General features: G+C 37.0%; 1 protein-coding gene and 1 non-coding gene across 5 annotated transcripts in view; one reads left to right on the top strand and one right to left on the bottom strand.

The window, feature by feature from the left end:
- Window positions 1–16,507, bottom strand: part of Slif (cationic amino acid transporter slimfast) — a 42,896-nt gene that overhangs the window by 2,659 nt on the left and 23,730 nt on the right. The window contains exons 2-9 of one of the 4 annotated variants that reach the window (XM_076791143.1): window positions 8,009–8,274; window positions 3,247–3,375; window positions 2,905–3,165; window positions 2,544–2,827; window positions 766–1,106; window positions 448–614; window positions 200–366; window positions 20–128 (exon numbers count right to left, since the gene is read on the bottom strand). In XM_076791143.1, coding sequence (XP_076647258.1) covers window positions 20–128; window positions 200–366; window positions 448–614; window positions 766–1,106; window positions 2,544–2,827; window positions 2,905–3,165; window positions 3,247–3,375; window positions 8,009–8,237 — 1,687 coding nt within the window. In that variant the 5' untranslated portion in view covers window positions 8,238–8,274. Of the gene's footprint in view, window positions 1–19; window positions 129–199; window positions 367–447; window positions 615–765; window positions 1,107–2,543; window positions 2,828–2,904; window positions 3,376–8,008; window positions 8,275–8,429; window positions 8,677–16,507 lie in introns of those variants that run through there. The other 3 variants (XM_076791142.1, XM_076791141.1, XM_076791144.1) reach the window with 3 other exon arrangements.
- Trnap-ugg (transfer RNA proline (anticodon UGG)) lies at window positions 5,439–5,510 on the top strand. The gene has a single exon. It is a non-coding gene; the product is annotated as a tRNA-Pro (tRNA).

Here is a 16,507-nt window from a genome sequence, read left to right on the forward strand (position 1 = left end):
CGACTCTTGTTATATTTACCAATAAGCATCCATATAGAAAATCTGATCCACGTAAAAGCATCTAATTGTAGCATCAAATATAGATTTATAAAAATGCTACAACATGGTAAAAATGGCACTAATGGTACCTGTAAATAACACCAACATTTAATTTTATTGATTTTTTTATTTTTCCGAAATAGATTTTTATAATTTTTACCTTAAATGCTATTTCAACTTCTTGGACAGGTTGCCTTGCAACAGCTGCTAAATTTAACAATAATATTATCACAAGTATGACTAGTATCACAGTTTCTATTACATTATTACCGAAGGCATTTGCACCCACGTTATTAATGAACAGTGCAATAGCAAATATAATAATACCTAGAATAGGAATAGTACAGAAATAAAATCATGTCTGAACATTATTGAAATTCTCAGTAGTTCCATTAATACTATACTTACATAACATTGCAATACCATAGCTTGCAACTTTGCTAGAAGTTTCACTTGTCTCCTTCTGATTGTACAAATTAAATATTTGTTTTAAAATATTAATTGGTGACATTTTGTAGCTACTCATTGATACTGTTAAGGTATGATTGTTAGACGTACATTCTTTATCTTGATATCTAAAAATTTGAATAAGATGTTTTTTGCTTAAAATTATTCAAATCGTGTTTGAACATGTCATTAAAAAAGGAGGTATTTAAAATTTGAAATGTGTAAGTTACGTTTATATTTCTCTTAATGTCGCGTGTTTGTTTGATATATTATATTTACCTCAATATTAGAACAGAAATTGCCACTATTGTATATGCCAACAGCGTTCCAATGGACATCATGTCGATCAATTGTTGAAGATTAAATATAAGGGTCATAGCTCCGGTGAATAAACCAGCAATTACTGTGCCGAAAACAGGTGTCATGGTTTTGGGGTGCACTTTCGCAAAATATTTAAAAATTATTCCATCACTGCCCATGGCATACAAAATACGTGGTAATGGAAACATTGCGCCTAGTAAACTTGTGCACAATGCGAATGCTGCTCCAATGTTAACAATCCATTTAATGGTGTTCCAACCAATTTTTTCAAACACATAAGGAAATGGTGCATCAGCATTCTATGTACATACAGTTTAAACATTACAACAAACTACTTTTAATATTGTCTTATTCTACAATTGAAAATAAAATTATATAGAGGATGTACCGAAAATTGCGGTACAACCATCCGGATGCTGATTCTACATGTAAAAGTAAGTCCAAAAAAGGAACGACGAAAAAAACGAAGAAAGAAAAAAAGAAATTTATTCGTTCGACGCTTTGCATTCGAGAAAATCGAATCGGGTTCAGGTGCTATAGTAAATGCAGGAGGTAGAATTGGTACGTCATGATCAGACGCATCAGCCGATTCCTATCTACCCAGGCAGCAATTTGCTATGTATTTGCCACCAAAATTTGCCTATAAATTCCGATCCATCTGTTTGCGCATTAGGCTCAGTATTTGAGCACAAAGTTTGCAGCCAAATTAAGGGGGCCGGCAGGCATTTGGCCTTGACTGTCACGCTATGTTATCCTGTGCCTTTTTTCTAGACATTTTACGTCTTAAATAAGTAAGTAATCAATTAAAAATGCATACCACCGTGTTTGTACATGTCTTCGCTATGTCTGTATAGAGCCCTTTTTTCGATACGAACACTAAATCTCGCGAAATTAAGAGAATCTCTCAGCGGCAGCCATCTTGTGACGTCATACTTGCTTCAGAATTCGAATTTTCTGCCGAATATTGTTAATTACTCCCCGATGAGGTAGAAATTCGAAATTTGGGCTCTATACAGACATAAATTGGACTTTTAGGAAACACAAGTGACCACTTTTAAACTGCTCATTGCAATATTGAAGCGATAGTTTGAAAAGGTTTTGACCCATGCATAAGCATATGGATTTCAAACCCTGCCGGCCCCCTTAAGACCAAGTAGAGGACAGGTCGGTCGCACTAAGAGCAAACTTAACCTTGTTCGAAGAGTAAACCTTGCTGAAAAAAGGAAAATGGAATTAATAAATTATTGAAAATATATGAAACTTAAAATTATATAATTTAGAAGTTTAAATAAAATTCTATTTTTCCTCCTACAGCAAGGTTTACTTCGATTTTGCCCGATATGTATTCGTAGAGCAAGGACTCAGTGCGACCGACCTGCCCTCTATAACGCAGCCAAGGTTTGACCTCGATTTGGCATGGAATTTTGCCTGCAAACTTTGCACTCAAATTTGCATTTGGCTCGCAACCCTGCTCCAAGCATGGTTTTGCATCAAATGGACAAGCCTTTTGCTCGCAAAGTGTGATACAAACATTGTGAAATATATGCTCGAAACAACATTTGGCTAACTGGCTAAGAACACGCGCGTATTCGCTGCATTTTCAAACTCGATTCTCTGGAAAACGAGACGTCAAACGAAAAAGTGTGATTTCTTCTTTTCGACTTGTTTCTCCATGTAGAATCACCACTCAGCCGATTGTACCACGATTGTTGGTACATCTTGTATATATATTATACCTGGTCATAATAAGGCCACATCATAGTTAATACAGTGGAAATACTGAAATAAGCCATCAAAATGATAATTAGAGATACAACAATGGCTATGGGTATATTTCTCTGTGGATTTTTAGCTTCTTCACCGGTGGTAGCCACAGCATCAAATCCCACAAAACCGTAAAAGCATTTCGCTGCCCCAATCATTATCCCGCTTATACCAAAAGGTGCAAAACCTCCATTTCCAGCATGTTTGGCTGTCTCTGGTATAGCTTCTGGTGGTATCCTCCAATTCTCAGGATCAGCTAATAATTCAATATTCATTTCAAGGTTTAAGTCTAACATCTACATAGCATCCTGCACACTAGTGCAACTATCATACCTTTTATCGATCCTGCTACAACAATGATTATAATAGTAATCAGGTTCACAACGGTAAAGATGTTATTTAAGACGGAAGACTCCTTGACACCTATACTCAATAAAGCCACAAGGAGGAGCACTACAGCGAATGCAAAAAAATCAGGATACTCTGATAGAAACGAGACATGAATGGGCATGACGGAGGTTAATGTTTTGCTTATCACGTTTCCAATTAATGCATCCAAATAATTGCTCAAGCCACGGGCAACGCTTGCAGTTCCTGAAAACAAGAAGATGATGCAGGGGCGAATGCTATAGCAGTAGGAAAAAGAATATAAAATGTACAAAAAAATTTGTCTACCTATTACATACTCCAAGATTAAATTCCATCCTATAATAAAGGCGACAAATTCTCCCACTGTCACGTAACTGTAAACATATGCCGATCCTGCTTTAGGAACTCTGGAAGCGAATTCTGCGTAACACATACCTAAAATTAAGAATTAAGTAAGTTCATTCATTCTGACATATAAATAGACAGTGTTGCAACTAATATATTTGCAATGAGATGAAAAAATAATAAACAGTACAGTGAATTCTCGATATATGTCAGCAGTACAGGTCTTGATGTCGTTTACCGTCCAGGATTTTTTATCCGCGCCGCACAGTGGGCAATTTGGACGAAATCAGATTCAAAATCAAGGACCTTTCGATAGGAATGAGGTAGAGCGATGAAATTTTTTTTAAATGAATGCTGCAACTTTGTAGAATATGGGAAAAATAGAGAGATTGTGGTACGAACGTTTTTTAACCTCGAGAAAATTCGTAAAACGCGCATAAATTCAAGAAAATTTTAGTTTTTCCAATACCACGCGCGGAAAAAATTTTTTTTAACATGCTATACATCATTTCCCATAGATTTTTTCACACTAATTTCAAATCTGGTCTCAAAATTTGTCTATGACCTCAGGATTTTGCAAAAAATAGATTTTTGTGACAAAAACTAATGAAGTCATTTTTTCGTTGAAATGATTGGATGGTAATAATCTCCCTATTTTTCCCATATTCTACAAAGTTGCAGCTTTCATTTCCAAAAAATTTCATTGCTCTACCTCATTCCTATCGAAAGTTCCTTGATTTTGAATCCGATTTTGTCCAAATTGCCCACTGTGCCCCACACGTAGAAAAGGACAGTGATGCTCGCCGCCGAGGTCTCGGTCGCCGAGGAGTGTAAACATATTCGTCCTATACTCTACATGTCAAAGTCACAGCGACAAATACCGTCCAGGAGATCCTAGTATTTTTTATGCAGCGCCGAACGTAGAAAAAAACAGTGCAGTTCGAGCGGCCTCGATCGTCGAGGAGTGTAAACATAACACAGGTGGGGTATATCAGTGTGAGACCAGGAGACCACTACTAATCCAATAACCAAACTTCTTTATTTTTCATTATTTCTTTATGGGACTTTCACCAACATATTCGCGACATTTTTCTAATGAAAATTGTTAACGACAGGATATTTGGACTGGCTCGCTGGACTGTGGTTGGGTGATTGATTTATACTGTTCGAGTGTGCGGATAACTTTGTTTTATTACAAGAGCCTGACGAGCTCTCTTTCTCACACAGGACCTTTCGATACGGCGATTTGACTCTCACTGGTCTTAATCCGGCGCGAGAAACGGCAGCTATTCGGCAGAGATCGGTTACAAATTCAATGTCGCCAATCAGAGGTTGCGACGACACTTAGCCAAAGACGCGGGGTCATAAACCAAAAACCTGTCAACAGTCACGAGTGACTGAATCTCGGCACGGTTGGAGACAATACCATCTCGAGCAACCGGCGAGCTATTAATAGCGATTTGAACGTTATTCCGCTTACGCAGACATGGTTTTAAACAAAAATGATACCAAATACGATATAATTCCGATGATATTTACTTGTGTAATGAACGATGAAAGTTACTTTTCCTTACAATTATGTTAACGGAAAATTAGTGTAAATATGATCCGAATGATATCATGTTTGGTAAAAGTCTCATAAAAAAATAATTAATAATAAAAACGTTACATTTTTTATTTAAAAGCCTGAACTAACGTGGGTCTTTAAACTATGCCGGCAGCCGCGACTCTCCGCGTCTTTTTCTTTACCATACGCTGTTCTTCTTTGCGTTCGAAACTTTTATCGTTCATTAATGATATTTGGTATCATTTTCATTAGAAAAATGCCACGAATATGTTGGTGAAAGTCTCATTAAAAAATAATGAAAAATAAAGAAGTTTTGTTATTGGATTAGTAGTGGTCTCCTGGTCTCACACCGATATAACCGATCCGTATTATGTTACACTCCTCGGCGACTGAGGTCAACTCGAGCTTCTTGGCCTCTCACGGAGTGTACCTCGCAGTAGTAGGGATAATTCCGCGACATTTATCGTCCATGCCTCTGCGACATTTCTAGTGAATTCACTGTAGTTGTTTTAAGAAAATTCATCTTCTCATACGTGGCGTTATCCTAACAATTCTAATAGCAGTTTTCATTTAATCAATTAAGACTGGCTCAGTGGTCTAGGGGTATGATTCTCGCTTTGGGTGCGAGAGGTCCCGGGTTCAAATCCCGGCTGAGCCCAAATTTAAAATTTAATCAATTAAAAACCATGTTTAGCCAATATGGTAAAAAACGTTGTAACAATAGTTTCTCGAAAATATATATGTACAAGGAAAAACATAAAATGGAAATTTTATTGACGTGTCTAATACAGAAGTGTAATTTCCCTGTCTTGTTCGTCGACGTTAATTGGTCCTCATTTTATCAATGGTACCCTAAATGGTTAAAGGTATGCTGCATTTCTTGAAAATGAGCTTCAATTTCTTTTTGATGAAGTGCCGATAATGTATTGAACTCAGATGTGGCATCAACATGATGGTTGCCCCGCCCATTATGCTATGGTAGCCCGTCAAGTACTTGACAGATTTGGATTTGTCAACAACATTGAAACGCGTACAACGGCGTAGCATATGATACTCCTTGTAATACAAAGATTTTAATTTTTTCTCGACCCAGATGAAAAAAAAAGTTGTCCCGACATTTACCGAATTCGTCTTGCAATCCTCTAACAGATAGGCGTAAGAAAATTATGTTTATTTGCAAAAAATTCATCTTTAAAAATTGACCTTGATAAAAAAAAAAAGAATTGACAAATAATTTTTATCATCACGTTAAAGCTCTCTTGAAACCATGCAAAAGCTGATAAAAACATTTTCGATCGGATTGCTAACAACAGAGTACAATGAATTCTCGTTGTATGACAGTGCCAACCTTACGTTTCCAAGTCAGTGGAAAAACTCACACTACCGTTGTGAGTGGCCGAAGCTCGAGAGCCGTCGCGGCCACATACATTGTCGACTATATCGGTGTGAGACCAGAAGACCACTGCTAATCCAGTTACAAAACTTCTTTATTTTTCTTTATTTTTTTATGAAAATTTTACCAATATATTCGTGGCATATTTCTGATTAAAATGAAACCAAATATGATATAATTCCGATGATATTTACGTATGTAATGAACGATGGAAGTCTTCCCGTAACAATTATTATGTATATTAACCCTTTGCACTCGAAGGTATTTTAAGTCTAAAACGAAACATTTCTTTCGACCTAGAATATTTCCCTTCTATATATTCTTTTTCATGTTATACAATTTTTATTGTTGTACAATACTGAAGTGTTTAGTAATTTATTAAATAAAATCAAACTTAATAAGGTAAAAAATATTTTGAATAATGATACAGCAATTTTCAGGGGCGCCTTGCAGTCGCCATTCGAGTGCTATGGGTTAACAGAAAATTAGTGTAAATATGATCCGAATTATATCGCGTTTGGTATCATTTTAATCAGAATAATGCCACAAATATATTGGAGAAAGTCTCATAAAAAATAATTAATAATAAAGAAGTTAAATTTTTCATTTAAAGGCCTGCGCTCACGCGGGCTTTGATCTGTGTCGGCGGCCGCGACTCCCCGCGGTCTTTTTTCCCCATACGCATAGTGTTCCTGTATAATTCAGTATTCAGTTTTTCTAGTTTTAAATAAGAATTTAAGAGAATTTAAGAATTTATATGTTATAAAATAAATGAGATTCATAAGAATTTTCTTAGATTTAAATTTCTCGAGAAATGAGAAATAATCAATTATAAAATTTCTCGAGAAATTCTCGAGAAGGAGCACTACATACGCAGTCCTTCTCTGCGTTCGAAACTTTCATCGCTCGTTACACAAGTAAATATCATCGGAATTATATCATATTTGGTTTCATTTTAATGAGAAAAATGCCAGGAATATGTTGGTAAAAGTTTCCTAAAAAAATAACGCAAAATAAAGAAGTTTTGTAATTGGATTAGTAGTAGTCTTCTGGTCTCACACCGATATAGCCGGCAATGTGTGACACACTCCTCGGCGACGACGGCTCTTGAGCTTCGCTGTCCGCTTCTCCGTGCTACATTGTATCGGAGACGGACATTTTCGCAGTCTTCTTGTCACTAGCGCTTAGTGGCCGTAGGTTTCTTATGACTCGAAGACTGTGTATTTCAAATGCAACGCTCGACGAGAACCTCCGATTTCGTATTCGTGTCAGTAAAAACAACGTCGGGACTGACATATAACGAGATTTCATTGTAGTCTCTACTGATCACGATTCGTGATTCACCCTGTATACTAAGCTTGAAGACTGTAAGAATATTTGTTGATGGAAACGCTTCATACATATTTGCATTCTAAAATCAGACATTTCATTTATGACAAACTAATGTATAATTTAAGACTAAATGATCCACCTGTTCCAAAGAAGCTAAAGAATCTTGATATTTGTAATTATCGTACAATACAATTTTGTTGGACTAATGAGAGACGCAAATATACCAGTTCAGGATTATGTAGAATCACCATCTAACCGCTTGTACCATGATTTCGAAGACACTTTGTAGAAACGTTCGTAAAAGAGTAACGCTGATCTATGATTGTTCGTAGTAGACTGAGGAATAATAATAAATTTTCAAAGTATCTCTGTTTGAGAGAAACAAATTAGCTAAGTTGGAAAGACTGTGTGGGATATGTATACCAATTTACCGGCAAATGCAGAAGCGATGGCGGCAATGAGGAAAGAGATACAAACGGCCGGACCGGCCGTCTCTTTCGCGATACTGCCAGCGAGGACATAAACACCGAGGCCGAGGGTAGAGCCAACACCGAGTGCCGTTAGATCGAACAGCCCGAGAACTCGAGCGAGTTCACCTTTGTTTTCCTGGCCCTCGTCGATGCGCCTCCTTGATAGCGCCTTCCACACTCGGCTCGCCATCCCGAGCCACCTTTACTTCCGGTTCCTAGTCCCTTGTCTGCAAGAAATTTCGGAATATAAATTGCACAATATTAGGAATTGGACTTTTAGGATTTATTGGTTAAGCTTCTCACGTGTGCTTGCGCACAGTATAACAGAATCGCAAAAAGCTGGACAAGATGCATGTCTCTATTAATTAATATGATTACTTACAATGTTACGATCCAGGGCCGCGAGTAGCGCGAGTGGCTGGTGAAGGGGTATTACCCAAGGAATATGGTTTCAATTTGTTAGTTAGATGTGCGGACGAATCTAATGCGAAATCAGGAAGTCGCTAGGATTATAGACGTCGAGGGCAAACCTGACGCGAAGTCAGAGAACCTCTAGGAATGGAGTCAAACGCAGAAGAACCCAGTGCGAAACCAGGGAACTGCTAGGAGGTTGTATAACACCGCGGACGAACTCAATGCGAAATTGGGGAGCCGCTGGGAGGTTCGAAGACTCACAGATGAACCTGATGCGAAATCAGGGAGCTGTATGATGCGGACAAACCTGATGCGAAATTACGAAGCCGCTAGGATGGTTTAGTTTTCGAGGACGAACCCAATCCGAAATTGGGGAGCCACTAGGTTCGAGAAATCTCTGTTTGGACAATGGATTGCCGTGAACGAACCTGATGAGAAATCAGGGAGCCGCTAGGATAGTTAGTAGACCTCCAGTAGTTAGTAGAATAATTTAATTGATACAATCCGAGATTACTAGATTAGGATATTGGACGATAATTAACACTAGGTTTACGGAGCACTAAAAATGACTACTTTGCATTACTTTATAAAAATAACAAGAATGTGCCACCCACATTTTTAGCAATATCTTAAAAATAATATATACCCAAAGAACTAAATTTGCTAAATAACTTCTCATGCATGCATCCTTACAATCTTAATAATTTAAAATTTTTTTAATTAGAATCCGTCATTTTCACGGGTCCCGTAAACCTAGTGTTAAGGTCAGTGATGGGCACGTATGCCTGGTTCAGGCAAAACACTTCCCCCACCAACGTCTCTTTCGTGTAGCGCGCACCTTCCCTGCGCAGCGGTGACTCATGCCTCCGTCTCTCCCCTCCTACGTACCGCCGTAGCTGACCCATGCGCGGCTTATGCTGTCTATCCACATCCACGAGGCACCGCTGCGCGGCGAAGATGCGCGCTGCACGAAAGAGACGTTGGTAGGGGAAGCAGCCAGCTCAGGGGCCCCTACCGTGCCCACCACTGATTAAGGGTTTTATAGATTACACGATTTACCAAACATACCATGATGCTCGGTGTTGATGCACTGGCAATGTAGGGTCTAAGAGCAGTTACTGAATACCGGAATAGAACTATTACTGGACTATCAGGTCTATTGATACGAAAGGGAACTTTAGCCCGATCTCACTGGAAGTGACTCTTACGAATGCGACTTGACGTGAGTCTACACGTTACTGCACAATTGCTAACCGAAGAGAATGAAAATGAACGGGTTTATATACCCTAAAAATGAGAGGGGGTGTCTGTTTTTAATCTAGGGTCGCATACTCGTTGTCGTTTCCAATGAGTTGAAGGTATATTGACAGATTCCAGAAGGGAATGTCCTCAAGATTTCCACATTAGGAAATCGTACAGTATTGTTGCTGAATCATGCTTCATGCCGGCTGCATCCAGTCGGAGCATAGCCATCCCTTCCATAAACGAAGGGGTTGATTGCGACGTTTTTCGTTCTCAGGAAAGAGATTAGAAAAATACTAATCCAAATAAACGCGGAGAAAACTTGTCCGTACGTAACAACAAGTACAACGATATAAGGGATTTTTGGGATCATAGAATGTAATTCTGGTATTACTTAGTTGCTAAAATGAGAAACTGTCTTTACAAAACCACCGTTATAGGGATCGTTCCCATCTAAAAAATTGGAACTTTGCTAGTTGATTTCCAGTGTGATTTTAAGCAATCATACCCATGGATGTAAATAGTTGAAGAGTTAATGTTATCAAAAGTTAAATGAATTTTAAATGACTGAAACTTTTTTTAGTAGAAGAAGATAAATGCCTGTACTATGAAGATGTATTTTTCATTGGTAAGAAAACATGATATTCGCTTAGAAACAGAACGCGTGGCATTAACGCTCGAAATGCGAAGAAAACTGACTGATACATTACTCCAAAACACTTGGACTTGACTATTATTTTCTTAACAAGTAAAATCATATAAATACTTCGTAATCTGAGTAAACACCGTATTCGCTAAAGGGTTGAGGTAGATAGATCGAGCAATAAATAAGTTTTAGAATGATATACATACGTCAAGCAATGCCAAACAGTAAAATTGATTAGAAACATTATTTGTGAAACACAAGGTGTATAAATTCAGCTATTGTTTTTGCATCAATTTAAAATCAACGCTGTAGATGGATATAAAAGTGGGTGTCAAAATCGATGACTTCGTAAATTTGTACTCTGTGTTATTGTTATAAGAAATAATGGTTCTGCAAAACAATTTCGAGGAGCCGAGCTGGTGAGTAGATTTTAGATTTAGATGTTTTATCTTTTATTTATCTACAACATTTAATCTATTAATTACCTACACTGTCCTATCTTTAATAGTGTCCTCTTTCAAAGTCTTTACAGGTATAATAATTACACATACTTCAACTCATTGTATTGGATCATTGGAAAAGTCTTGCTACGATTTTCGGTTTATCTTTAATTTGCTCTTTATTATAAAAAATGTTACAGTCAGTCGATTAAGTAGTTATCATCGTTATCTATGATTCTTTGCCAACATTCTGATAGCATTCTTATGACTTTCTCATAAACAGTGGCTGACTTTATGTTGAAGAAACAATCGACGTGATTTTTTAACTTCTAAAGACATAAAATTTGGTCCATTTAAACCTTATTGCAAAGAGCAAACGAGTTAGAAATCCGACGGTGTAATTTCTGGAGAGTAGGCGAGTGGGAATAGGATTAAATTATCGTCGAATTCGCTTGGACGACCAGACCGTGGTCTGTCGGATATATCGCATTCGCCAAATCTAAATTGCGCGAACCATCATCGTTTCACGGTAATTTCGGGTGGTGTAAGATCTCCGTGTATTTGTTGCACGTTTTGACAGCAGCGGGAACAGTAGAACCTTTTAAAGGCTCATACAATATCACATGACGAAATTGCATTTGTTCAGTGGCGGATTTGAGGGGGGGGGGGGGGGGGCTACAGCCCAGGGCGGCAAATTTTTGGAAAAATACCGAAGGCACAAGTAACAACAATAAAAACAAATGAATAAAAATGTTAACCAACTTAAAAATAAAAATGACATGTTTGAATGACGTATGAAATTACGAGAAATCACTTAAAGCCTACGGGAGGGGAATGCAGACTGCGAGAACCAAACTCTCCCATATCTGAAAAATAGGTTGAACAAAATTAGGATAGTACCAGAGATTTCGTGCTTTGTGCCATTGATAAACGTGATAAAGGTAGCCCCTAGACGGCAGAAGTATAAATCTGCCACTGTTTACGCATGTGTTTAACAATAATTTTTATGATGATAACGCTATGAAAATAATCTAAAGCTACTGTCAAAAAACTACCATTTGTTCAATGTAATCTCACTGTTACGGGAATTACACCGTTTGTTAGAAACGTATCAAGACTTTTGCAATAACCCAATACAACAAAAGAAGAAAATTAAATTCATTTTAAAATCTTCTGTGGCAGTATAAAGTGTCGTCGCAAAGTGAAGTGTAATTTCGTGTAATAAATCAGCTTACGGGAATCGATCACCAATGATTGAGTCTCTAGTACAAATTTCTTGGAATATATGTCCGTGCAATCAGAGAGCAGAAAAAATCATTGTTTACACAAAAGGTAAGTGGATAACAGAGAATCTATTCACGCTTATCCGTTTATCACGATTCCAAATGACTTGTGAATCGGATATGTCCGGATGGGGTCAAGGATCTCTTTTCACGATCATCAATCCGGCAGAATCCTGGCGTTTTTATAGAAATTGATGGACTTGGAACCAATTGGCGAAAATAAAAATTTTGACAGAAATTTGCTTGTTAAAAGTTTCACTAGCCTACAAATGTAAATAAGATGAGCACTGGTACTTGTCTGTTTCACTTTTGAACATCAAAATAATAGAGTACATCTTCATTGTAATTCTTTGACAACATTATTTAACCCTTTGCACTCGAAGCTATTTTAACTCCAAAACCTAGAATATTTCCCTTCTATATATGTATTTGTTTTCATGTTATACGTACGAAAATGGTGCAATTTACTCGTATAATACTGAAGTGTTTAATAATTTATTAAATACAAACAAATTTAATAATGCAAAAAATATTTTGAATAATGATACAGGAATTTTTAGTGGCGTCTTACAGTCGCCATTCGAGTGCTAAGGATTAATAAGAACAAAACAAACATTGTTGCACATGTGAAGCCACTAAATCCTATAACAACTGATATTCTGATAAAATTCTTATTAAATCGAGTACAGTGTCTACTCGATAGTTGTCCAAACATGGGTCTGGCCAGGGACAATTACCAACTAGAAGATACTATTCTTTGATCCACTGCTGAACGTAGAAAAGTTTTGTTATTGGATTAGTAGTGGTCTCCTGGTCTCACATCGATATACCCGACCCGTATTATGTTTACGCTTCTCGGCGACCGAAGCCTTTGGAGCTACGGGTTTCTGGGACAATTATAGGCTATATATTTGGAACATTTATCGAGTGGAGATTGTATTAACTAATATGTCACTCAATTTGCATTCAAATGCAAGGAAACGTCTTTTTGAAAGAGTTATACTATTTTCTCGTATTCTAAAGAGTTTTACATTATACTTTATGAGAGAGACATTAAATCAACCTCGAGAGTTTCTAGAGGATGATCCACTCATGGTATGAAAGTGGATGGATAACACTGGGTAATTGAGATATCTTTGCTGTTTTGATTAATACGAAAACCTACTTGCGATATCTGCCATGTGATAAGCGTTTTCTTCTTAAATACAAGGCAACAAGATTTTCTGATAAACTCCCTTCCAAGTGAAACTATTTTTTATTTCATAAAAAAATAACGAACTTAAGGGGAAATTCTAGCGTAGTAATTTCAAGAAATAGGCTTTACTTGCTTTTGAACTGTGTTTTGAAAATATATCCCTAATTTATAACTATTCTTTTAAAGTATTTTGAGTTTTTGTCCAATGTATACTTTCAGTACTCCTATCTAATGTGCAATAGATAGTACCATAATTAAAGCAACATAATTTTCCAGTCAATTAAAAATCATCATTTGTATCTAAGATTGTACTGATTGTAGTCGCACTCATACACAAAATTTAAATTTTTTTTCTTGTTCGTTTATGACGGTACAATTCTTATTTAATTTGACTAATAACATAAATGCAATTACATACGAAAGTACAATAACAAAAAGTTCGTGATGGGTAAAACTTAGCTCAAAGTTAGCCTAAAATATCGAGCTCTAAACTAGAACAGCTTAAATTCAATTTAACATAAAATATAAAAAATTTTAGTTGTACTAATATGTTTACGTATAAAAATGATCTAGTTCAATTGCGTCGTTCTATTTAAAACCTATTTGAAACAAACCTGAACGACTTTCATTCACAAAATGGCGTCTTCTAATTAATATATGAAACACTCGTGACATTTGACATAAAAAAACGATATCTATTTGATTAAGAAGCGATACCGACAGATAAAGCACTCCAGTAAATCACCGTGTGTCAATCTATAAAATCCACCATTTTGAGTGCAATAACCCAATACATAGTAGAAGCACCGTGTGTTTATCATTATTACGCCATTTGCGCTCAGAACAATACAAATTCGATCTATCATACAATACATGTACATATATACATTCCGTAGGCATTATTTACACAAGAATTCTCAAGGCTCTTTCATCATTTACGTCTTTGCAAACTGCCTTGATCCCTTTAAGCAGCGATCGTGATCGGTGGTTTAAAAGAGGGGCATAACCGTCGCCGTTACGTATCCACATTCTACGCGTTACGCTTGTCAATAGAAAGATTCGTTCTCAGTGTACACGTGACTCGCGTGTCATTAAGATTCCGCGATAGTTTGCGATAATTACCCGTTATCCGTATTCCAATAACCGGTAATGCGACGCGTCGAATTATCCTCCATAATGAGATACGCGGCAAACAATATGAAAAAGAATGTTCGCGGTAAATTCTATTTTTAATGACGTATCCCGCGAATAATTATTTTTTTCCTCAGTCATCATTTTAAATATTTTAAAGAAGATCGGGGGAAACCCGTTCCCGATATCCCGGGGGGAATACCTTTATTTCATACAATTTGTTTTATGTTTCAAACGAAGTGACAGAAAACATGAATGAAAAAGACAGGAACTGATTCTCTTTAGCGTATACGCAACCCTTTAGCGTATTTCTTTTTTCAGTATCATATAAAAATCAACGAAGCTTCTACTTTAATCTCTTTTATAAAGATTAATTAGAGTTCATATTAATCAATGCACAATGTGACAGAACATTCCAAAGGAGAGGGTTTGGAACACTATGAAAACAAATGCAAGAGGTAATGTATGATCATAACTACTTGGCTTATGTACACATATGAAAAATATATTAATTTTAAAATAACTTTTTCAAATCACTTCTTTCTGATCAATGAACTGTGGATTTTATTCGAATTCTTATTAAATTTTATTCAATCTTATAAAATGTTATTAAATATTATTACATCTTATTAAAATAGTTGAAGGAAAAAAGACTTTTTTTTGGCTCCTGTGTCTTATAATTAATGCAAACAGTTTTTATTTTAAGACCCGCAGTCTGCTGATCAATCGTACAGAACGGATGTAATCAATACGAATCAACGTTGTCATTTATGTCTACCACGGAAAGATAAAAACGCCTCTATTATATAATTCCATAATTTCCTCTAATGAAGGAGAAGGCTCGATTACTATTTGTAACTTTTCACTAGTATTCTTAAAAAATCGTGTCAATTATGGACTTTCTGTAAACTAGTTGCATGTTTGCAAAAGTGGGGATACTGTTCCACGTACTAATTCGTAAGGATCTAATTGACATAGCACAATCGACCCAGCTTCCGTCTGGCTGCCTTTTGATTTCGGCTCGAAAAAAGGATTGGTCGAAAATTTTCAAATCCATGATGACATTGGCGTACAGGAGAGCCAAACAAAACGCGTTGTGCTGGTACTAGGCAACGTGACAAGGTTACAGGCCAATTAAGGCGAGGCACCGTGGTACCGTGTCCCCATTGCGTGATTCCCCTCGAACGATCCTCGGCATAATGCTTTTATTTACAATATGCACGCGAGCCAATTATCAATTTCACCAATCGATGACGCTTCGCTCAGGTTTCGCTGGGCCACATTCGACTGGCTATGTTACAAGGATACGCGTCTTACGTGTCCCAACATTTTAGTTACCGGGAACTTAACATAATAGCCTTTTTAACCACTTGGCGTATAATATCCACGAATCACAATACAGGATTTATCACAATCGAAACTTGCAATACTCGATAGACTTACAATGAATATTCCAGATAAAGTCTACTACAGTGTTTATTCGATATATGTCCAAAACACGGGTCTAGCCAGGGACATACAATATATCGGCCAGGAGATACTATTCTTTGATCCACGCCGAACATAGAAAAGGACAGCGAAGCTCTATTGTCCTCGGTTCATGGCCCTTCACTGGGTATACAGTGAATCCGCTTTATATGTCAGAAGCTCGGGTCTTGTCCTGCTAGAGGCATTATTCTTTGATGAAGTTTCGAACGCAGAAAAGGACAGCGATAGTCTACCGTCTTTTACAGCCCACCGCGGTCGGTAAACACGTCGTAATTCCTGTCTCCTTTGAATTATCTGTCAAAGTCACAGCGTCATCAATGCTGCCGACAAGACCCTACTATTCCTTGATGCAGCGCCGAACGTAGAAAAGGACAACGGAGCTCGAGAACTTCGTTATTTTTCATAATTTCTTTTTATGGGACTTTCACCAACATATTCGTGGCATTTTTCTGATTAAAATGAAACCAAATATGATATAATTCCGATGATATTGGTTTGGTATCATTTTAATCAGGATAATGCCACAAATATATTGGTGAAAGTCTCATAAAAAATAAATAATAATAAAGAAGTTAAAGTTTTCATTTAAAAGCCTGCGCTCACGCGGGCTTTGATCCGTGC

This window comes from Halictus rubicundus, chromosome 7, assembly GCF_050948215.1.
Source record: "Halictus rubicundus isolate RS-2024b chromosome 7, iyHalRubi1_principal, whole genome shotgun sequence".
NCBI classification, from domain to species: Eukaryota; Metazoa; Arthropoda; class Insecta; order Hymenoptera; family Halictidae; genus Halictus; species Halictus rubicundus.